We start from the raw sequence: 25,015 nt of genomic DNA on the forward strand, positions 1-25,015 counted from the left end.
CATTGGACAGCATTATAAATATTACTGATTGCACCTTTAATCAATGATTTGATACTGATTACATTTATATTAGAAGACCACAGATTTGTCCTTGATTTGATAGTCTATTCTCGACCATCCCAATGCATATTTGACCATGTAAAATACGTAGAACAAAATGTGGTAACGTGATCAAATGTTTTGTTTGTCCAAAGAGTAAACAGACCCACTATAACTTGGCCTACATACAGGAGGTAGGTCCCTTGTGTAACTAAACTGTATTTTTAATGTTTGTGTTGCTTGCGTGTGTGTGTGTGTACAATTTCTGTCCACAGGACATCGCTAGCATACAACACTTCGCTAAAGTATCCCTCATGGCTCGGCCTGGCTGGTACTGTATATCTCCACTTCAGGTGCCATGAGCAAAGTTGGGCCAGAAATGACCAAATAATAGCCAAGCATGCACTGTCTTTTCAATTGCTGGTGAATACTGTCAACAATATTTGCACACATGATTACAGTAATAAACATATGCCTACATAAATCGGTCAGTGCACCAGCGACAAAGGAATGCTTGAGGCGGTATTCCTTTGGTCTACTATTTGCCCCATCAGTGAAATAGAGCCTGACATAAAAAAAAATAAGGGAAAGCGGGGTGAGAGAAAAGCGAACGAAAGCATCCTATTGCATGTGCTGCGTCGGCTTCTCCCTCTCTCCCCTCCTTTCTACCCGCCTCCGGGCATAGGAGTTTCCTGTCTCCCCCTCCCAGCCTCCCCTCCCTCTCCTCAATCTTGCAGCGCAGTTGAACAAAAGAGAGAGCGAGAGAGATGATGAGGTAGCAACATAGCAAGTACAAGAGCGCAATCTGACAACCCAGCGCGTGGTCTGTAGCCTAATTTTACCGTTACCGTTTACAATAGCCTGTATCAAAAGAAAAAGAGCATTCGACGAATTCTGGGTGGAGATTTTAATCGTAGCCTACTGAACTTGTCATATTTTATATTTTTTACTACACGTAGCTTTTTCTGTAATATTTGGAATTGTGATCAAGAAAAGAAAAATGTTAAGGATAATGTTTCATGTCACTCAATAAGATCAGGTAGGCCTAGGTGGATAGCATGCGGTTTCTATGTGATTTAGTTCATATTTTACTATCTGTAGAGTAAAGTATGCAAGTATGCACTGCATGTGCGGTTTAAAGTGGGTGTGTCCTCATTGTGTGTGCATGCAGACTATGGCGCGCGCGTGTGTCTGTGTGAGCGACACAGAGAGAGAGAATGCACCAGTAATTTGTTCATTCTGCATTTTACTCCTGTACATGAGGGAAGAGAGAGGGAGGAAAGGGAGAGGGTGCGTGTGTAATTCTCCCTCTCTCTCTCTCTCTCTCTCTCTCTCTCTCTCTCTCTCTCTCTCTCTCTGTGTGTGTGTGTGTGTGTGTGTGTAAGGCAGCCATGCATGTATGTCTGTAGGCATCTTTATTATGCATTCAGTGGGTTTCCAAACAGATCTATGTTAGTCTGCATAGGCCTTGTGGCATTCTTTTACATAATTTATCATCTTTACATAGAATTTGCTTGCATTTAGTGTTCCTGTTTTTTTTGTTGAATTACATGTGCAATTCACCGCAAGTCCTTCTCCATCTTCCACTTCCTCTCTCTCTCTCTCTCTCTCTCTCTCTCTCTCTCTCTCTCTCTCTCTCTCTCTCTCTCTCTCTCTCTCTCTCACACACACACACACACACACACAGGTCTAGGTGTGCCAAGATCACCTTTTTCCATGATGTGCGCAGCACCCTTTCCTCCCTTCCCTTCTCTCCTCCATCCCCTAATCATTCTACCCACATCTCCTCTACTATGTCAGTCTCACTCCCTGCATGAACTGCAGATAATGATTATATGTAAATGTCATCATAATGTCCAAGGTTTATTATAATACCATTACATTTCCCATAGAAGTTCATATTTTCACAACATTCATCTTTGTAAAGTGGGTTTGGTGGTACTAAGATTGGATTGTATGACTCAACAACTCCTCTTAGTGAGGCCAAACACTTTTTTTATTAATAAATGACATGTACATCCTTAATTGGTTTTTCAGCCAAACTGCAGACCAGCCATTTGGTTTTTCAATAAAGCTGAGGGATAGAGCTGGACAAATGTAACTGCTCTCATTCATAGATGGAGCTATGTTGAGCCCAAATGGATACACACAGTATACTCTAACAACCCTATAAATGGAATGAAAGTATTTACAAGACAGAGAATATTCAGATGTCAAGTTGTAGAGGAAGTAAGGCGGGAGGGAGTCAATCAAAGGCACCTTGTCGACAAGCGCATTGCACTTGATTTTTAAAGGTAATTTACGCTAGATAGCTGCATTCCCCTTTTGTTGGGCTTGCGAGATCAAGTGCGCCTATATATGTTGTCTCAATTAAATAACCTGTAGGCTATATGCATGGGCGGAGAAGCCCGAGGCAGTTGTCTTTCCAAGAAAATTAACTTCCGAAGTATTACAGGCTATAGTTTTGGCTCCTACATTAACTGGATATTAAGTATTGATAATACATTTCTTTGTTTCTGCATGCTAAAAGTTATGCAAAACGTAGCTTAAGTGAAGTGCAAGTGTACACTCTCCTATTATACAACTAATTGACCAACGTCGGTTAGTTCCTTTTTTTGTGAGCTCAACGCGCCTTTTCTCTAGAGAGAAATCCTACCAAGCACGAGAGACATCAAATCAAGAACGCTGTAGGGAATTGTAGTTTTCAATAGGCAAATATTAAACCTAGTTCAGCGCAGAAAATGTGGTAATTAACTACAATAACCAGGATCCGTTGCGCATATTCTTCCCGGCAGACCCACACAGACCGCAATAGAGAGGAATGTACTCAACACAGCAGTGAGAGTGATAAAGTTCGGGAGGTATAGTTCTACTACCCGATTGATAGTTGTAGCAGTCTTGAAAGTATGCCATATCTACTTTGATGAACTATTAAAATAGTGATTTCGTCAGCTCTGCAGCATGGGCAGATGTGGCAACCCAATGATCATGGCTACCCTTTTCGCTAGCCAAAGGGAACTTGGCACGTTGGGGAGCACAGAGATAACGTTAGATGGTTGTCTGGCTGCTGCTGCCTGAGCAGAGATGTGATGATGAAATGAAATAATAGAGTAATATACACAACTGAAATATTTTATTTAAGTAAAGTTATGTGAGTAAATGATGGTTAATAATGTTAGTAATGGACCGTCACTACCATCATGGGGCACTTATTAATTGCTTTATTCTGTGTTCGAGACAATGGAATGTTTTTAATGTTTTGGCAATTGAATGTTCTCAATATGTGGCTTTGGAATTTAAATTTAAAAAAGCTCTAAAATAATCTAAATGTCATATTTCATAATGCATTTAATGTAAAAAATATATATATATCGAAACCGAAAACCGTGATTATATTTAAAAAAAGAAGGAACCCGAACCGACCTCAAAAAGCACTAAACGCTCAGCACTAGGCCCAGAATATCTGGTATTTTATCCTCCTATTTCTTAGGCAATTTTTGCCGGCAAAATTGCTGTGACCGGGACTGCAAAGCAAGCTGTGTAACATGCACCTAAAATTGGTTCGGGACCAGTTCTTGCGGGACCAGGCGGGTGCGGTATGAAAAGCAGCAGGAGCAGGATGAAGAAGTCAGTCCTGCACAAACCTCTTATTTATGCTTAAGCCAAAATCCACAGTGTTTACCGTGAATGTGATCTCCACAAGCGTCGCGAACATTGCCTTTAATTTACATTTACGTCATTTAGCAGACGCTCTTATCCAGAGCGACTTACAAATTGGTGCATTCACCTTATAGCCAGTGGGATAACCACTTTACAATTATTTTTTTTATTTTTTTGGGGGGGGGTAGAAGGATTACTTTATCCTATCCCAGGTATTCCTTAAAGAGGTGGGGTTTCAAATGTCTCCGGAAGGTGGTGAGTGACTCCGCTGTCCTGGCGTTGTGAGGGAGCTTGTTCCACCATTGGGGTGCCAGAGCAGCGAACAGTTTTGACTGGGCTGAGCGGGAACTATGCTTCCGCAGAGGAAGGGGAGCCAGCAGGCCAGAGGTGGATGAACGCAATGCCCTCGTTTGGGTGTAGGGACTGATCAGAGCCTGAAGGTACGGAGGTGCCGTTCCCCTCACAGCTCCATAGGCAAGCACCATGGTCTTGTAACAGATGCGAGCTTCAACTGGAAGCCAGTGGAGTGTGCGGAGGAGCGGGGTGACATGAGAGAACTTGGGAAGGTTGAACACCAGACGGGCTGCGGCATTCTGGATGAGTTGTAGGGGTTTAATGGCACAGGCAGGGAGCCCAGCCAACAGCGAGTTGCAGTAATCCAGACGGGAGATGACAAGTGCCTGGATTAGGACCTGTGCCGCTTCCTGTGTAAGGCAGGGTCGTACTCTCCGAATGTTGTAGAGCATGAACCTACAGGATCGGGTCACCACCTTGATGTTAGTGGAGAACGACAGGGTGTTGTCCAGGGTCACGCCAAGGCTCTTCGCACTCTGGGAGGAGGACACAACGGAGTTGTCAACCGTGATGGCGAGATCATGGAACGGGCAGTCCTTCCCCGGGAGGAAGAGCAGCTCCGTCTTGCCAAGGTTCAGCTTGAGGTGGTGATCCGTCATCCATACTGATATGTCTGCCAGACATGCAGAGATGCAATTTGCCACCTGGTTATCAGAAGGGGGAAAGGAGAAGATTAGTTGTGTATCGTGGAGCTCTGTTCTGTGAGCTCGCGATGAGTCATCAAGCCACGGAGCTGGAGTGGAGGACCGAGCCGGCCGGGAGGATAGGGGACATAGAGAGTCAAAGGATGCAGAAAGGGAGGAGAGGAGGGTTGAGGAGGCAGAATCAGGAGATTGGAGGGAGAAGGTTTGAGCAGAGGGAAGAGATGATAGGATGGAAGAGGAGAGAGTAGCGGGAGAGAGAGAGCGAAGGTTGCGGCGGCGCATTACCATCTGTGTAGGGGCAGAGTGAGTAGTGTTGGAGGAGAGCGAGAGAGAAAAGGATACAAAGTAGTGGTCGGAGACATGGAGGGGAGTTGCAGTGAGATTAGTAGAAGAACAGCATCTAGTAAAGATGAGGTCAAGCGTATTGCCTGCCTTGTGAGTAGGGGGGGACGGTGAGAGGGTGAGGTCAAAAGAGGAGAGGAGTGGAGAGGTGCATTGTCGACAGTGCAATGCGTTTGTCTACAACGTACCTTTAATGCAATGATATAGAGTTGAAATGTATTCAATTTGGAGTTTGCATTCCAATATTACAGTTGATATACTGTACATCACAGAAAATGGAAATGTAACAAAACCATTTGACATAGAAACACCAGATTTTCACCGTAAAAAAATAATAATGTTAATTAATTATGAAATTATTAAAATATTAATAACATTCCACACATGAGGCCACTCGGTCATTTGACTGCAGGAAAGAGCCAGGTTAGGTTGATTGCTTGGGGAATTCAAACCATCCCCACCCTAAACCGTGTTTATAATAATTATAATTAAGAGTTTGGACTCAATTCAATCAAACCCGCATTGCAGTATTCACGCAGTAGCTCTTTTTCCAATGGTCAAATGAACTCACAGACTGGTCTTGGGTACTGTCTAAAAAACCTACAACTACTACCAGCCCACTGGACACAGAAGTCAATTCAATGTCTATTCCACGTTGGTTCAAAGTAATTTCATTGAAATGACATGGAAACAACATTGATTCAACCAGTGTGTACTTTTCATAATTAGTAGTGTGTGTGCACAAGATGAATATTGTCAATAAAGAAGCAAGCATTGCTATGGTGGGTTATTATTATTATTATTATTATTATTTTTAGGGGGGTAGATCAGCTTTAATATTGCAGATATATTGTGAGTTCTATCAATGTAATTGTCTGCATAATTTCCAATCCCCCATATATATTTTTTGAATATATATATATTTTCCTTATTTATTATTTCCCCCTAACCCTACCACCCCTCCCCTAATTCGAGTAAACGAATGGACAACAATACTTCTACTTCCAGCTTATACATACTATATACATTTTACGGACACAGTATGTTTTACATATTTTTGTTTGTTTTTAGTCCCAGCCTTCAGCTACCCTCAACCCCTCCCATCTATCTCTGACCATCCAGTTTTGATTTTTCTAGTTGCCATATATTTTTCCACTGTGCTGTAATGTTTCACAAAAGTTCTGAACCTTTCTATTCTCATAGTTTCTACAGATTGTAAATTAAAGATAAACATTTTTGCTAAGAGTATTATTATACTGAACAAAAATATAAATGCAACAATTTCAACAAGTTTACTGAGTTACAGTTCATTGAAGGAAATCAGTCAATTGAAATAAATTAATTATGCCCTTCTCTATGAATTTCACATGACTGGGCAGGGGCGCAGCCATGGGTGGGGCTGGGAGGGCATATGCCCACCCACTTGGGAGCCAGGCCCAGCCAATCAGAATGAGTTTTTCCCCACAAAAGGGCTTTATTACAGACAGAAATACTCCTCAGTTTCATCAGCAGTCCGGGTGGCTGGTCTCAGACGATCCCGCAGGTGAAGAAGCCGGATGTGGAGGTCCTGGCCTGGCGTGGTTACACGTGGTCTGCGGTTGTGAGGCCGGTTCTCTAAAATGACATTGGAGGCGGCTTATGGTAGAGAAATGAACATTAAACTCTCTGGCAACATCTCTGGTGGACATTCCTGCAGTCAGCATGCCAAGTGCCCGCTCCCTCAAAACTTGAGACATCTGTGGCATTGTGTTGTGTGACAAAACTGCACATTTTAAAGTGGCCTTTTATTGTCCCCATTACAAGGTGCACCTGTGTAATGATCATGCTGTTTAATCAGCTTCTTAATATGCCACACCTGTCAGATGGAGCCCCCTGTAGCTCAGTTGGTAGAGCATGGTGCTTGCAACGCCAGGGTTGTGGGTTCGTTTCCCACAGGGGGCCAGTATGAAAATGTATGCACTCACTAACTGTAAGTCGCTCTGGATAAGAGCGTCTGCTAAATGACTAAAATGTAAATGTAAAATTATCTTGACAAAGGATAAATGCTCACTAATAGGGATGTTAACAAATTTGTGCACAAAATATGAGATAAATAAGCTTTTTGTGCATATGGAACATTTCTGGGATCTTTTAATTCAGCTCATTAAACATGGGACCAACACTTTACATGTTCCGTTTATATTTTTGTTCAGTATATATTATTGATCGATTGACTATGACTTTTCAAATTACCCAGCAGTGCTAGTTGCAGAGTTAGCTCCAATTAAATGTTGTAATTCTTCAGCCATTCCTGAACCTGCGACCAAAAACCAAAACAAGTGATCCAATGATTCTGTCTCTATGGCGGGTTTGCATGAATCCCAGCCTTTGTCTGTTCGATACTGACTAATCCTTATTCAAAATGATGAGGGTTGACAGAATTGTCTTATGTCAGATTTGGTTGGTCAAGTGACTGTGATATGTGGTTGTCTAACTTAGCTAACTTAGGTTGTGTAACTTATGTAAGGGACTAGTGCTACGTAGGTGTGACGTCATCTGTCGGAAGACTTTGGTGGCGTTCCAGGCCGACTACGTTGCAGACGTTGCGTTTCACCAACCAATGGGTGCGTGCCACATCATCGACTGCGCATTCAGGCATCAGGTGCTTGATCATATGATGTGGTTAGCAGATATTTAAAACACCTATCCAGGCGTTGTGAGACCTTGTCAGGCGTCTGAAATGTAGTCAGCCTGGAACGCGACCAAAGGCTGAGAGAGGTGTGCAGATAGGAGGGGTGTGGCATAAAGGTTAGAGGGGTAGGGCTTGCTGGGTGCGGCTTATCTTAAGGAGGAGTCAGATACTTCATGACATCCTCCAAGGGAACCTATATATATATATATATACAGTACCAGTCAAAAGTATGGACACACCTACTCATTCAAGGGTTTTTATTAATTTTTTTACTATTTTCTACATTGTAGAATAATAGTGAAGACATCAAAATTATGAAATAACACATATGGACTAATGTAGTAACCAAAAAAGTGTTAAACAAATCAAAATATATTTTATATTTGAGATCCTTCAAAGTAGCCACCCTTTGCCTTGATGACAGCTTTGCACAATCTTGGCATTCTCTCAACCAGCTTCACCTGGAATGCTTTTCCAACAGTCTTGAAGGAGTTCCCACATATGCTGAGCACTTGTTGCTGCTTTTCCTTCACTCACCATCTCAATTGGATTGAGGTCGGGTGATTGTGGAGGCCAGGTCATCTGATGGAGTCTCTCCCTACTCAAGTGCAGTTGGGGTATATAAACTACAGAGTCAGAGCATTTATCCCACTGTAAAGCTTTTGGACATGTTAAAGTGTTTGCAGAACTTAGAAGCCGAGATGTCCAAGTCCATGTCCAAGTTGTGGAAAATATCATATCATGTGTTTTAAAAGTGATGAAAATGTGACATGTTGCAATTGTGTTGGGAACCATGAAGCCACGTCTTTGGAATGCCCCGACAAGGGTGAAAGATAATTAGGTGGCCAAAGTCAGGGCTGTCCGGAGCATTTCATATGCAGCGGCTGTTAAAAGGGTTGAGAGTTCGAATGGTGCTCCTGAAGAGTCCATGGTGGTGGATAGGCCTTCACTGCAGGCTGCAGGGGTTGCCTTTCACCAGCAGGACCCAGATATTTTAAAGGTTAAGAAGGTGGACTTTGTGGTCTTTATAGCTATGGGGATTAATGGAACTGCCAAGGTGGAGAGGAGGTCCAGTAAAATAGATATCATTGTGGATGCGGCGGAGCCGGTTCCTAGGACTGAAAGATTTCTTGGCGGAGGACTTGAATGGAGTATTGTCACAAGCCGTACCACCCTCTCAGGCCCTAGAGCCTGAGAAGGGAGATATGGAGATTTGAAGGAAAGAAGAAGTGGGAGTTTTGTTTTGTTTTGTTTTTGTCAATGTACAATTTTTTGGAGGAGTGGATTAAGTTAGTTTTCCCTTACACATATGGATTAAATTCTTACCCTGTTTTTTCAACCTGTCCAATTGGTGGCGGCAACAAACCTTTTTGGGTTGTGTCCGCCATAAAACCCACAGAAGAAGAAGAACCTATGCTTCAGAGGGGAGGGCCATGTTACCTACACACACACACTGGCAGGCACATGCTAGAATACGTTTCTGAGTGACAGTGTGAGGGCTTTGCATAGGCACTTTGTTGCAATTTTTGTAGGACTGGAAAAAATGCCCGGAACGTAATAGAACGTTATTAACTGTTTACCATGCATTTAAAATAATGGTTCTGTTTCAGAACAGTATAGATCACAGTATAGATCACTCATTTGTTCCTCAAATAATTTCCTTATTTTCCAGTTTTCGGTTCTGTTCCCTTAACCGGTTCCAACCCTTGATTATAACACAGACTAGTTATAAGAGTGCCTTTTCCTCTGCCATTTATTCAGACCCTTTGCTATGAGACTCGAAATTGAGCTCAGGTGCATCCTATTTCCATTGATCATCCTTGAGATGTTTCTACAACTTGACTGGAGTCCACCTGTGGTCATTTCAGTTGATTGGACATGATTTGGAAAGGCACACACACCTGTCTATATAAGGTCCCACAGTTGACAGTGCATGTCAGAGCAAAAACCAAGCCATGAGGTTGAAGGAGTTGTACGTAGAGCGCCGAGACAGGATTGTGTTGAGACACAGATCTGGGGAAGGGTACCAAAAAATGTCTGCAGCATTGAAGAATTAGGTGGCCAAAGAACAAAGTGCCATCATTCTTAAATGGAAGAAGTTTGGAACCACCAAGACTCTTCCTAGAGCTGGCCACCCGGCCAAACTGAGCAATTGGGGGAGAAGGTCCTTGGTCAGGGAGGTGACCAAGAACCCAATGGTCACTCTGACAGAGCTCCAGAGTTCCTCTGTGGAGATGGGAGAACCTTCCAGAAGGACAACCATCTCTGCAGCAGTCCACCAGTCAGGCCTTTATGGTAGAGTGGCCAGACGGAAGCCACTCCTCAGTAAAAGGCACATGACAGCCCGCCTGGAGTTTGCCAAAAGGCACCTAAAGGACTCAGACTATGAAAAACAATATTCTCTGGTCTGATGAAACCAAGATCTTGGTCTGAATGCCAAGCCTTGCGTCTGGAGTAAACCTGGCACCGCTCATCACCTGGCCAATACCATCCCTACGGTGAAGCATGGTGGTGGGGATGTTATATTTCAAAAAACCTGTTTTTGCTTCGTCATTATGGGGTATTGTGTGTAGATTGATGAAACAAACAATTTAATCCATGTTAGAATAAGGCCGTAACGTAACAAAATGTGGAAAGAGTCAAGGGGTCTAAATCCTCTGTAGCTCAGCTGGTAGAGCACGGCGCTTGTAACGCCAAGGTAGTGGGTTCGATCCCCGGGACCACCCATACACAAAAATGTATGCACGAATGACTGTAAGTCGCTTTGGATAAAAGCGTCTGCTAAATGGCATATTATTATTATTATTAATACTTTACGAATGCACTGTATGTGGAAAGATATTCTCATCGGTCAGTCAGTCGCTACCGGCAACAGTGCATTATTAACAGAGCAGGTACAATGTTTATTGGCAGTAGTCTCTGACAGAAACTCTCGTTTCTATGGACATACTGGCTACGTCCCAAATGGCGCCCTATTCCCTACAGTATATGCCTTCAGAAAGTATCCATACCCCTTGACTTATTACACATTTTGTTGTGTTACTGCTTGAATTCAAAATTGATTAAATATTTTTTCACCCATCTACACATAATACCCGATAATGACAAAGTGAAAACATGTTTTTAGAAATGTTTGCTAATTTATTGAAAATGAAATGCAGAAAAATCTAATTAACATAAGTATTCACACCCCTGAGTCAATACTTTGTAGAAGCACCTTTGGCAGCGATTACAGCTTGTGAGTCTTTCTGGGTAAGTCTGTAAGAGCTTTCCACACCAGGATTGTGTAGCATTTCCCATTCTTTTTTTCAGGATTCTTCAAGCTCTGTCAAATTGGTTGTTGATCATTGCTAGACAACCATTTTCAGGTCTTGCCATAGATTTTAAAGTAGATTTAAGTCAAAACTTTAACTCAGCCACTCAGGAACATTCACTGTCTTCTTGGTAAGCAACTCCAGTGTAGATTTGGCCTTGTGTTTTAGGTTATTGTCCTGCAGACATGTGAATTCATCTCCCAATGTCTGGTGGAAAGCAGACTGAACCAGGTTTTCCTCTAGGATTTTGCTTGTGCGTAGCTCCATTCCATTTCTTTTTTATCCTGAAAAACTCCCTAGTCCTTAACAATTACAAGAATACCCATAACATGATGCATCCATCACTATGCTTGAAAATATGGAGAGTGGTACTCAGCAATGTGTTATATTGGATTTGTCCCAAACATAACACTTTGTCTTCAGGACAAAAAGTGAATTGCTTTGCCACATTTTTTGTAGTATTAGTTTAATGCCTTGTTGAAAACAGGATGCATGTTTTGGAATATTTGTATTCTGTACAGGCTTCTGTCTTTTCACTCTGTCAATTAGGTTAGTATTGTGGAGTAACTACAATGTTGATCCATCCTCAGTTTTCTCCTATCACAGCCAATAAACTCTGTAATTGTTTTAAAGTCACCATTGGCCTCATGGTGAAATCCCTGAGCAGTTTCCTTCCTATATGGTCTCTGGATGTTGCTGACCCGCCCCTCAGATGGTTAGCTGAGTATGATTTGGTAAAATGTCAAGTTTAATCTAAGCAGTCCCCTAATGAAGAAAGCCATAGCTTGCTGGCTGGTCCCTGGTATACCTGTATAAAATGTTTAGAAACGCAGGACTATAGTAAACTGTATGGTTGATCAGAACATTGCAGGAGCTGTAAGACTTCCATGCTAACTAACTGGTAATTCGATAACACCACAACGCAAGTAACTGTAAAATGAATTATGTTCTCTATTTCCCCCATTCATTTCAGTAGAAGAAGATCAAAAGTACAATCAAGACCAATCATCAAAAAGGCCCAAACTACCAGTGACAACAACATCGTCCGCATTCCGCCATGGCTTCCAACACCATCGCTGCCCCCAGTGGAGCAGAGGGAGAACAGCAGCGGGAGCAGACCATCACCTTACAGCCAACCAGCGCTGAGCACCAAGAGACAGCCCCTGACTCCAGCCAATCGGAATCCAAAGACCACTTGGCAGTAATCAGCGAGAAGATGGAGACCAGTAAATAAATATTAGACAACCTCCCCTCCTCCACCATACCCCCCCTCCCCCGCTCCTTCTCCTCCACCCATCCACCCCAACTTCAAATGAACACCCCTCTCAACACTTTGACCTCATCTCTGTTGTTGTGATCTACGACTCTACGAATGTTTATGTTCTAGAGATGTCCCCTCACTTCCCCTTCTCATTTCCCTGAGTGTCTGGCCCTGTCCGTCCGGGAATCACTGAAGACAGATGCATGATTTACAGATAGCAGCCTCCTCTTCTCTTCAGCACCCTTTCTTTTTTCAATGACTCAATCCCTCCATTTTTTTCATGAGCATGGCCTTATTTAATTTAATTCTATTGTCATTCGTATTCCATTAACCCAGTTCAATGTAACATCGATAGGTTTAGGCTACTACATGATACTTGAATTTTCCCTATACCCATCATGAGGTTTCTACAACCTAGCCTATGAATGAAAGTTTACAATGTAGGTGCACACAGGTTGAGAGAAAAATTTGAGGAGACAGACTGACACATTCAATACCGCCTTCGACACTCTTGCTTGGATCTAGCTGATATAGGGTGTAATCATTAGTCCAACAGTTGCAAACGAGAGTTTCTATTGGACAAATTCAGGTATGTTTATCCCCATTTTGTTCCGTTTGCTTCCGTTTAAGAATTGTTTTTCAACAGAATTTGCGGAATGAATACACCCCTGATCACTTTCATAGCAACCACATTGTATTCCTTCTCTTCTCCTTCTTTTGTATTGAAATCAATGTACCCAGACGAGGACGGAATCTAGCTGTCCTCTGGTTACACCATGGTGCTACCCTACAGAGTTCTGTTGAGGCTACTGTAGGCCTTCATTGCAAAATAGTGTGTTTTAATGAATAATTTGGTGACGTGATTATATTTAGTATAGTTTTATCTAAAAATTATAACTTTTTTAATGTTCTCCCCTTTCTCCTCTGAGGAGCCTCCACTGCTATACATACTTTACATTGTTTGCGAGATCAGACACAATATCACTATAATCCGCATGTTCATTTTTGGAAATTGCTTTCATTTCAGCGCATCTAATTTGTTAACATTTCAACTGCAGCAAATTATTACTTTTTTCAATTCCACAAAAAATTAACAGCCATCTTTATTCTCTTTCTTGTGATGTGTCGAGATGTGTTAAATCTCAGACAAAGCTTTATGTTTTCCATTGAGCCCATTACCGGGGTGTTTGACAGGTCATTACAAAAATGTCTGCCTTCGTAACGTTAACAGGAAAAAATGACAGGCACAAGCAACAGTATGAAAGAGTCACAGGAGTAAAATGAAAGCAATCAATCCAGCAAGATTTAAGTGACAAGTGGATTTTGCACCACTCAAAACACACAAAATAGATGGCTGAAAAAGACAGATCCTCAGGTGGGCGGGGCATGCGCGTTGCTAATGGCAGCTTCTTGTCATTGCTGCTAGTTATCTGACTGTTCAGAATCATAATAACGCACACCTTCCAGACACATTTATACGCACGCATAGTTTTCGTGCAGTTGGCAGCCAACCCGTCTACAGATGTTGAATCATGTCTGGATTCCCGATTTTGGTGATGAAACGATGAGGACATTCTCCCATTCCTTCTTCCTCCCTCCTTCCCTCTCCTTGCCTCCCTCTACCCACCCTACTACAGGTAATGGAATGTGTGCTGCCGACTCCTCGCCCACATCTTCCATTTCGTCCCCCAAGCGACTGCAACACGCCAAACCAACCAACGGCCGGGCGCGGAAAGGAAGCCGCTCTGGGTCCCTGCTGGGTCATGGGGCAGGGTCTCCCAGGCCTTCCATCAGCCGTCAGCCCAGCACCGTGCCAGAGGAGGACGACGGCAAGCCCCCTAGAGACTACCTGATCCTGGCCATCCTGTCCTGCTTCTGCCCCTTGTGGCCCATCAACATTGTGGGTCTCGTCTTCTCTGTTATGGTGAGTGGAAATGTGAAGTATTTGACATGTGGTTGGTAAGTGTTGTCTGTGATGAAATGCGTGTGTGTGTGTGTGTTCATGCGTGCGTGTGATATCTAAGAAACACCACAAAGATGAACAGCAGAAAGCAGTGGGAGGCCGCGGTGTGTTAGTGATCACCTGCTGGGAAATGAACAGAAAATGATGGCCAATGTTCTGATCAGAAGAGATAGGAGTGCCACCCACTACTTTTAACCTTTTGTCTTCACAGTGTGTTTTGCCTGTGTGTCTGTCTCTCCGTCTGTCTGTCTGTCTGTCTGTCTGTGTCTGCCTGCATGCATGGGTCTATTTGTGTGTGTATGTTGAAGCAGGGGTATGTGAATTATTTACTGTGTGTATTTATTTACATGTCATGTCTGTCTTCCTCATGCAGTGGCCCTTTATATTCACCAACTAGGGTCCCAAAATTCCCAGGTTTTCCAGAAATCCCAGATTGTGGATTCCTGGGTTTCCTGCTTATTCCCTCCTGATTCCAGGAGTCTTTCAACCAGAATTTCTGGACAACCTGGTAATTTTGGGAAACTTACCAGCATTTTGTAACCTAATCAATAAAATGTCTCCCCATTCTCCAGTCGAGGAAAAGCCTACAGCTAGGGAACGTTGACGGGGCGCGGCGTCTGGGCCGGAACGCAATGGTGCTGTCTATCGTCTCGCTAGTTGGCGGGGTCATCATCATCATCGCGGCCATCGTCTTAAACTGGGGAAGTGAGTGGCCAAAGTGGCTGAGCTCTCGAGTTCTTGTTGCAGTGCCGTTTTGTGTCTGTCGTTACGTGCAGCTTTTGTTTGTGTGTGTTCTATCCTGCTTTTGGTCACGTCTGTGTTTGTGCTTGATTTTTGGTGGTGGGTTAGGTTACTGCCCGTTGTTGTACTTATTATCATAAAAACATTTATTGGCCGGGATTCAATCTGATTGCGTTGTCAACAATGCACCATTTAAAGGTAATTTCCGATTGAGTCGACATATAGTGCATTCGGAAAGTATTCAGACCCCTTCACTTTGATTGGACATGATTTGGAAAGGCACACGTCTGTCTATATAAGGTCCCACAGTTGACAGTGCATGTCAGAGCAAAAACCAAGCTATGAGGTCGAAGGAATTGTCCGTAGAGCTCCGAGACAGGATTGTGTCGAGGCACAGGGGAAGGGTACCAAAAACAATTCTGCAGCATTGAAAGTCCCCAAGAACACAGTGGCTTCCATCATTCTTAAATGGAAAAAGTTTGGAACCACCAAGACTCTTCCTAGAGCTGGCCGCCCGGCCTAACTGAGCAATCAGGGGAGAAGGGATTTGGTCAGGGAGGTGACCAAGAACTCGATGGTCACTCTGACAGAGCTGCAGAGTTCCTCTGTAGAGATGGGAGAACCTTCCAGAAGACCAACCATCTCTGCAGCACTCCACCAATCAGGCCTTTATGGTAGAGTGGCCAGACGGAAGCCACTCCTCAGTAAAAGGCACATCATAGCCCGCTTGGAGTTTGCCAAAGGGCACCTAAAGGACTCTCAGACCATGAGAAACAAGATTATTGGTCTGATGAAACCAAGATTGAACTCTTTGGCTTGAATGCCAAGCGTCACGTCTGGAGGAAACCTGGCACCCTCCCTACGGTTAAGCATGGTCATGGCAGCATCATGCTGTGGGATGTTTTCAGTGGCAGGGACTGGGAGACTCGTCAGGATTGAGGGAAAGATGAACGGAGCAAGGTACAGAGAGATCCTTGATGAAAACCTGCTCCAGAGCACTCAGGACCTCAGACTGGGGCGAGGTCAGAACAACGACTCTAAGCACACAGCAAAGACAACGCAGGAGTGGCTTCGGGACAAGTCTCTGAATGTCCTTAAGTGACCCAGCCAGAGCCCGGACTTGAACCCGATCAAACATCTCTGGAGAGACCTGAAAATAGCTGTGCAGCGTCACTCCCCATGCAACCTGACAGAGCTTGAGAGGATCTGCAGAGAAGAATGGTAGAAACTCCCCAAATACAGGTGTGCCGTAGCGTCATACCCAAGAAGACTTGAGGCTGTAATCGCTCCCAAAGGAGCTTCAGCAAAGTACTGAGTAAAGGGTCTGAATACTTATGTAAATGTGATATTTCAGTTTTAAATGTTTTATACATTTGCAAACATTTCTAAAAACCTGTTTTCGCTTTGTCATTATGGGTTATTTTGTGTAGATTAATGAGGGGAAAAAACAATTTAATCTATTTTAGAATAAGGCTGTAACGTAACAATGTGGAAAAAGTAAAGGGGTCTGAATACTTTACGAATGCACTGTATGCAGCGTTTACTGTGACTGCAGTCTTCGCGAACAGCCTTTAAAAGCTGCATTGTCTACAAACGCGATCGGATTGAATCTCGGACGTTGTAGCTCTGTTAACATCTGTTTTTGTTTTTCTGTTTGTCTGTTTGTTGTGTAGGTTGAAATTTATTGGGAGGAATCTTGTCCTGGAGGCAGAGCTGAGCTGTTTCTGCTAGATGGACTAGCTGCAATGTCAAAATTGGCTATATCGTTTTTTTAAAATTGAAAACAAAAATTTGCTTTTTGGTCTTAATTTAATGTTAGTCTTAGGCATAAAGTTTGCAGTGTGGTTAAGGTTAGGGCAGGGCCGGCTTACAGAACGGGTACACAGGGCACGTGCCCCGGGGCCACCGACCTCCAGGGGGCCCCCAACCAAATTATTATTATTATTATTTTATTTTTGGTTGGGGGTCTCAAAAATTATTGAGAGGGGTGGGGGGGCTCCCTGGAGGTCGGTGCCCAGAGGCCCCAAATGCGGTAGTTCGGCCCTGGGTGTGGGTTTAAAATCGGAGGCCAGCTAGTGATCACCCTGCAGAGCTGCTTCTAGGACAAGATTTATCCCAATAAATGCCAACCTGCGTTTGATGTATATGGTTCTTTATTTGCGTCCATCTGTGGCTGGTTTGAGTCAGACCGTTTTCAGTGTTTGTACTTTATAACATTATTGATGACATCTTTGCAAACACCCTTGTGTTTTCTCTTTATTATTAGGTATAATAAAATCCTGAGGGTCACCATGGAAACCAGGAGCAAGATCGCAAGACAGCACACCAACAACCATCCCAACCAGACTTTTCCCCTTTCCTACAATCAAAACACTATCCTACAAAAGCGCCTGCAACCTACAGTATACCCCCTTGTCCCCTTTTTTGCTGCACGAGCATGTATGGCCTGTAATATGTTCTCTGAAATAGATAGACAAGTCCCTCACCTCTACCTCCTACACCACGGACCCAAACGCTGCCACCAGTGGTGTAGTGCAGGGTAAACGTACGTAAACGCCGTTTACGCACCTTTTTAATTTTGCTTGAGTGTTTATCCACCTTTTGCAGATAAATGCATTGAAAGTATTGGGGGCGTTACTTTATTGACTGCGAACGGTGATCAGGAGTTACCCACCTATTTTTTTTGACCACTCGTCACTGGCTGCCACCATCACTCAGAAAGTAGAAGGCGTTGTGTAGAACAACACTGAGGTAGGATAGACAGTGACAACCAGACTGGTTCCTCAATGAGAGAGACACGTTTAACTCTGGTCAACGATGCCATGATCTCCTGCAATGGTTGCCTGAGTCTCTCAGACTGTATTTAAAGTCTCTGCATGGTTTTCCGGGACCAGGCTGCTCCTCCCAGGAGTGTCTCCATTGTCGCCGGAAAGGACATCTGCTTTTCTCTGTAATGGGATTATTTCCTTCCACTGTATCATTCATCTCCAGTCAGTCCACACCACTGTAACACAAACAAGGGATCCTTTTAACTGTGACGCCAAAACCATCTCACCCTATAGGATCATGTTAAAGATGGCAAAGGAAGAGTTAGGGAGGTGACAGGGATTGTAATTGATCTTTGATCAATGTGATAATGTTGATGGGGGGGCTTTGTGTTCATAATTTGTTCCAGATCGTTCTTTTCTGTGAAGGGAGGGAGGAGTTAGAGACAGATTGTACCATCTGCAGTTTGATTTAGGGAAAAACCCAGGGTCTCCATCTATCTTTGCTTCCTCGTCTTCGTTTAAAAATCTGGAATCTGGGGAGAATGAGCCACTCTGGGTTTGGGATTGAGGCAGGGCTGGTAACTCACATGCACTCTGAAACACACTAGCTTACACCCCCCTGCGCACACACACACAAACAAACAAACAAACATCCATACACACAGAGTGTAAGAGAAGGCAGATGTACGCAGCTACAGAGACACGGGCAGGCACACCCATATGGCTGAATGTGAGAGAGCGAGAGAGAGAGAGAGAGAGCGAGACACTTGTTACTGATGCAGGATTAAAAAGTCAGAGAATATAAAAGACTGGAAAAACACAGACTGAGCAGAGCTGGTTATAGAATGTTGCTTACTCTTCATTTCCCCCTCTTCTGTCCAGTATCTACCTCCATATCATCTATCCCTTATTGGTAACTTATAACATTTTACCTTTATTTTAACAGGGAGTCCTATTGAGACCAAGGTCTCTTTTGCAAGGGAGCCATGCATCTTACTTACACAACAACAATGTTATTAAAGTCTGCTTGACAGTATTTACACAATTCTAAACAGTCTACCATCTCTGGTCAGTTTGAATCAATTCCTCTCTCTTCAGTATTGCAAACGTATTGCCCACTTTACCTCTCACCTCTCTAAGTATGTAGTCATTATCTTTGATTGTTGCTTCTTTTGTTAAAATTCTATGCAAATGCCTCGCTGGGGTATTTGGTCAGTTGTTACTCCCTCTCCTCCCTGGTCAGTATCGGCTCATATGTGCTTAGTGTTTGCCCTTGTCTGGTTGTTATTCACAGAGCAGAATGACCTCCCCTCCCTCTGGGAGTCAGTCAGTGTGTCACTGTGTGCCAAAGCCTGGAATGTGAGCCACATACAGTAGGGGCAAGGCAGTCTTTGGCTTGACTCTGGCTAAGTGCTCTGTCGGTATGTGTGTCTGTGTGTGTGAGAGAGAGAGAGAGAGAGAGAGAGAGAGAGAGAGGGAGAGAGAGCGAAAGAGTGTGAGAGAAATGCAGTGTAACACTTACAGTATCTGTACGGTGTATGGCTGTGTGTGTGTGTGTGTGTGTGTGTGTGTGTGTGTGTGTGTGTGTGTGTGTGTGTGTAAGATAGTCTTTAAGAGTGTGTGTGTTTGCGTGTGTGAGTCTGCCCCCGGATGCTGTTTTTAGGGAGAAGCAGTTGAGTCAGTCCCCCCCACTCAGTTTAAAGGTGTCATTCTACATGACAACCACACTCCCTTCACTTCCTGAGCCCAGTCCCCTGTGCATGTTTACAGTATCGTTTACAGTGTGTTTATACTTAAGAGTTTTTAATGGAGGATGGGTTAACTATAATGCTTTTACACCAAGGACCTCTTTATGTAGCTGAGAGGCTCGTTGACTTGAGCAGCGCGTTGTAAATCAATAAGATGCATATTTATTTGCCATGACGACACATGATATTCACATCCAAAGTTTACTTTTTCACTTCGATTTGTTTGAGTAGTCCAGAATAATCTATGTCAACTTGTTTTTTTTGAGACTGCTCCACCCTACCTTTTGAAACACTTCCTCCGAACCACCCTTGAGGTCCAATAGGGTGAAACCCAAAGGAGAAGGTTTCCCATTGGGAATGACGAGTGAGGATGTTCCACTCTGATAATGTCAGGGTTTGGAGGGTTAGTGAGGGGGTGCATCCCAATAATATTTCCTTTCTCCTGAAGTGTACACTCGTTCACTACTTCCCACAAATCTAAAAGCATTGGATTAGTGGAGGCATGCAGGATGGGAAATTAACTTTTTGGTCCACCAGTCGAGGATGCCCAAATTTTACCGGCCACAAAAAAAATGAAGATAAATCACCGAAAACGCATGCACATGTTTTGACACACACACACTCAAATATGTTTTTTGTAAATTATTTTTTACATGTGGGCTTTGGATAAAAATTTAAAAAATGCTCCCAAATGCTCTGTGTGATCACCCGCCAATGTGGCTGGTAAGAATAGACATTCTACCAGCCAATGCCAAAATCTACCAGCAATTGGCTGGTGGCTGGTTTTCATTTCCCACCCTGGAGGCATTGGCTGGTAGAATGTCTATTCTTAAAGTTAAAAAGTGCACACTTTGGGAGGAAGGAGAGATAATTAGGACATTGCCCACGTCTCCTGTAATCCCATTCATGCCAAAGTGTAGCATGTCTGTTTGGACTAACCACATATGCAAAAACGTTTTCAGCTGAAAGTGAATGCTGACTTTTGGCTTCTTTTATTTCCATTTCTCAATGGTTGAGCACAACTATGGATATTTAACCTGCTTGCACTATATTGTAGATGTAGATCACAGAGCTGTATGTATATATATATATATATATATATATATATATATATATATATATACAGTGCCTTGCAAAAGTAGTCATCCCCCTTGGCATTTTTCCTATTTTGTTGCATTACAACCTGTAATTTAAATTGATTTTTATTTGGATTTCATGTAATGGACATACACAAAATAGTCCAAATTGGTGAAGTGAAATAAAAAAAATAACTTGTTTAAAAAAATTCTAAAAAATAAATAACGGAAAAGTGGTGCGTGCATATGTATTCACCCCCTTTGCTATGAAGCCCCTAAATAAGATCTGGTGCAAACAATTACCTTCAGAAGTCACATAATTAGTTAAATAAAGTCCACCTGTGTGCAATCTAAGTGTCACATGATCTGTCACATGATCTCAGTATATATATACACCTGTTCTGAAAGGCCCCAGAGTCTGCAACACCATTAAGCAAGGGGCACCACCAAGCAAGCGGCACCATGAAGACCAAGGAGCTCTCCAAACAGGTCAGGGACAAAGTTGTGGAGAAGTACAGATCAGGGTTGGGTTATAAAAAAATATCTGAAACTTTGAACATCCCACGGAGGACCATTAAATCCATTATTAAAAAATGGAAAGAATATGGCACCACAACAAACCTGCCAAAAGAGGGCCGCCCACCAAAACTCACGGACCAGGCAAGGAGGGCATTAATCAGAGAGGCAACAAAAAGACCAAAGATAACCCTGAAGGAGCTGCAAAGCTCCACAGCGGAGATTGGAGTATCTGTCCATAGGACCACTTTAAACCATACACTCCACAGAGCTGGGCTTTATGGAAGAGTGGCCAGAAAAAAGCCATTGCTTAAAGAAAAAAATAAGCAAACACGTTTGGTGTTCACCAAAAGGCATGTGGGAGACTCCCCAAACATATGGAAGAAGGTACTCTGGTCAGATGAGACTAAAATTGAGCTTTTTGGCCATCAAGGAAAACGCTATGTCTGGCGCAAACCCAACACCTCTCATCACCCCGAGAACACCATCCCCACAGTGAAGCATGGTGGTAGGCATGTTGTGTAAATCAAATGATACAAACCCCCCAAAAATCCATTTTAATTCCAGGTTGTAAGGCAACAAAATAGGAAAAATGCCAAGGGGGGTGAATACTTTCGCAAGCCACTGTGTGTATATATATATATATACCTGATTATGCCTTTGTTTTGATATTGACTGTTATTGAGCTATTAGTGCTATTATTTGTATTATTCCCTTATTATTATCATCATTAGTATTACTATTGTCATTATTATGGTTACTATTTCTATTTTCACTGTTATTTCTATTAGTGTTGTTGTTCTCTTTATGACATTACAATAGAACTGCACAACACAAAGAAAACAATATTCTACAATGGCCTTCGCTGTTATTCAACTGGTTGATTCTGAGCTTTCTTGACAAGAAAACTGCCCCAAAAAAGCATGTTTACAGTTAGTTAGTTACACATTTCATATGCTTCGAAGATAGATACCTTATGTGATTACAACGATGATGACCAACCAGTTCATGAGATAATTTATACACACACACACACACACACATAAATGTATTTCAAGCCACCAGCTGAGTAATCACCATCTTTTCTTCATATCTTCTTAGTAATTTCCTATTAATCTCTCAGGTCTTTCTTTCTCCCACTAATTCATTAATTAAGAACAGATTTATTCCCAACTAATTAATGTTCTTCTTCTCTTTCTATTTTCTATAGTTTCTTATTAAATGCTATTTAGCAGATGCTTTTATCCAAAGCGACTTAGTCATGTGTGCATACATTTTTACATATGGTTGGTCCTGGGAATCGAACCCACATTCCTGGCATTGCAAGCGCCATGCTCTACCAACTGAGCCATACAGGATCACTTTAAAATTATCTATTTGATCCCGTTTCCTGTTTCTTATAAGCTACTTCCTGTCCAATATAATCTATATCCTGTTTGATATATTATCTCTTTAGAAGAGGGATCTTGGATGACTCCCAAATGGCACCCTACTGCCTTTATAGTGCAATACCTTTCACCAGGGCCCATAGGGCTGTGGTCAAAAGTAGTGCACTATATAGGGAATATGGTGCCATTTGGGAGGTAACCACAGACTGCAGCACCGGTGGTTCCAGACCATCGGCCCACTTAGTTAATCAGTGTTGTTCTTCTTATTGTCGTTGGTTACGGATCTATACTATAATCCTGAATCAGACATCTGTGCAGACTTGCCTGACTGTGCATGCCTTAATTGACTGCTTTATAAACAGACAGTATGAGTATGTGTGTACACTACTATGTTAATCCAAGATATTGATAAAGCACTCTGTATTGATCTTGATCCTGCTCTGATTATTTATGATTATTGATCAAGTTTGAAAGGAACCTTGTGAATAAACCCTAGTTGAGTATGAGCTCTGTTTCACATGGTACATTAATACACTGAACAAAAATATAAACAACAATTTCTAAGATTTTACAGCTCATATAAGGAAAGAGTTACAGTTCATACAAGGAAATCAGTCTGAAATAAATTCATTAGGCCCTAATCCATGGATTTCACATGACTGGGAATACAGATATGCATCTGTTAGTCACAGATACCTTACAAAAAAAAGGCAGGGTGTGGATCAGAAAACCAGTCAGTATCTGGTGTGACCGCCATTTGCCTCATGCAGCGCAACACATCTCCTTCGCATAGAGTTGACCTTGCGACACGGGGCTGTGTATTATCATGCTGAAACATGAGGTGATGGCGGCTGATGAATGGCACGACAATGGGCCTCAGGATCTCGTCACAGTGTCTCTGTGCATTCAAATGAACATCGATAACATTTTACATTTTAGGCATTTAGCAGACGCTCTTATCCAGAGCGATTTACAGTTAGTGTGTGCATACATTTTAAAATGCAATTATGTTCGTTGTCCGTAGCTTATGCCTGCCTGCCTGCCCATACCATAACCCCACTGCCACCATGGGGAATTCTGTTTACAACGTTGACAGCAGCAAACCGCTCGCCCACACAACGCCATACACGCTGTCTGCCATCTGCCCGGTACAGTTGAAACCGGGATTCATCCGTGAAGAGCACATTGAGCAACTTGAGACATCTGTGGCATTGAGTTGTGTGACAAAACTGCACATTTTAGAGTGGCCTTTTATTGTCCCCAGCACAAGGTGCACCTGTGTAATGATCATGCTGTTTAATCAGCTTCTTGATATGCCACACCTGTCAGGTGGATGGATTATCTTGGCAAAGGCAAAATGCTCACTAACTGGTATGTAAACAAATTTGTGCACAGAATTTGAGAGAAATAAGCTTTTTGTGCGTATAGAAAATTTCCAATACCTTTTATTTCATCTCAAGAAACATGGGACCAACACTTTATGTTGCATTTATATTTATGTTCAGTAATACATCTCGCTACGTTAGTCCTGAACTGCGTCAGACTCACTCTCCTTCCATCTTTTCCCTACCTTAAGAATGTGCTTGAGATAGGATATCCGAGAAACCCACTCGTCTTGTGTGTGTGTGTGTGTGAATTTCTGTTATGTGTTTCTAGGATGTTGCGGTTGTCAAGGCAACAGTTGGCAGGGAGGGAGAGCAACCGGAGAAGCGGCGATAGAGCAGGGAGGGAGTGAGGTCTGACTTCTCAGTGTTAATAAAAATTATATCCATTTACATTTTAAATCCATATGAATTATTAAAAGATTCTGCCACCGTGCCTGGAATAAAGGAGAGAGAGAAAATGATGGGGTGAAAGAGAGGGGGGCTGCAGAGAAAGAGGGATAGGGTGGATAGAGAAAGAGCGGTGTAAGGAGGAGAGAACAAAGGAAGGGAGAGAGGGGTGGGGGGGGAGCACGACGGGTTGGGGAGGATGGCTACTGGAGTTGGCAGTAGAAAGAAAGAAAAGGTGATGAGGTAAACCAAAATAAATGGGGTAGCTACAAATCGCTGACAAGTGGGAAAAACAAGGCATCATCAGACAGATAATGAGATGGATAGACTTGTTCTGTTTGTAAGGAGTGGTGGGGTGGGGTGGGGGAGGCAGAGAACAGAGTGGGAGTACAGATGGCGAGAGAGAGCGATAGAAAGACAGGGAGATAAAGAAAACAGGTAGAACGACACAAAAGCAGAAAAGGAAGGAACTAGAGAGACAGATACAGGTAAACATAAAGGTAGACATATCGAGCAAGGGAGAGAAGAAGAAAAATCTTCCGGACTATCATATTGCAGTTGAACGCAGAGAGGAAAGGGGGAGAGGGAGGGGTCTGAATCAAAGGTTTTTAAAAAAGAGAGCTGTAATAGAGGGAGAGAAGGAGAGAAACAAAACGAGAAATAGTGTACTGTATGCTGTGCTTTCGATGTTCTGAACCAAGAGCCATGAAACAAACACACACATATCTTAGTAGAGTTCAAAGGAGGGTGTGTGTGTG

The 25,015-nt window shown here is 42.9% G+C and overlaps 1 protein-coding gene across 2 annotated transcripts; it reads left to right on the forward strand.

The window, feature by feature from the left end:
* The first annotated feature begins 782 nt into the window (after positions 1 to 782).
* On the forward strand, positions 783 to 19,339 carry LOC123491212 (trafficking regulator of GLUT4 1-like). Of its 2 annotated transcripts, none has more exons than XM_045221322.1 (5): positions 783 to 1,078; positions 11,998 to 12,250; positions 13,923 to 14,209; positions 14,821 to 14,953; positions 17,256 to 19,339. In XM_045221322.1, the coding sequence occupies exons 2-5, from the start codon at positions 12,082 to 12,084 to the stop codon at positions 17,270 to 17,272; spliced, it is 606 nt and encodes a 201-aa protein (XP_045077257.1). In that variant the 5' UTR covers positions 783 to 1,078; positions 11,998 to 12,081; the 3' UTR covers positions 17,273 to 19,339. The 2 variants fall into 2 exon arrangements, with proteins under 2 accessions (XP_045077257.1, XP_045077258.1); XM_045221323.1 differs by having other exon boundaries at positions 12,001 to 12,250.
* The last annotated feature ends 5,676 nt before the right edge of the window (positions 19,340 to 25,015 follow it).

Source organism: Coregonus clupeaformis, chromosome 7 (assembly GCF_020615455.1).
Source record: "Coregonus clupeaformis isolate EN_2021a chromosome 7, ASM2061545v1, whole genome shotgun sequence".
Lineage (NCBI taxonomy): Eukaryota > Metazoa > Chordata > Actinopteri > Salmoniformes > Salmonidae > Coregonus > Coregonus clupeaformis.

Coding starts and splice junctions, on each gene's coding strand:
- LOC123491212 (XM_045221322.1), top strand. CDS start 12,082: ATGGCTTCCAACACCATCGCTGCCCCCAGTGGAGCAGAGGGAGAACAG. Junction 12,251..13,922: donor CAGCGAGAAGATGGAGACCA/GTAAATAAATAT, acceptor ACCCTACTACAG/GTAATGGAATGTGTGCTGCC. Junction 14,210..14,820: donor GTCTCGTCTTCTCTGTTATG/GTGAGTGGAAAT, acceptor CCCATTCTCCAG/TCGAGGAAAAGCCTACAGCT.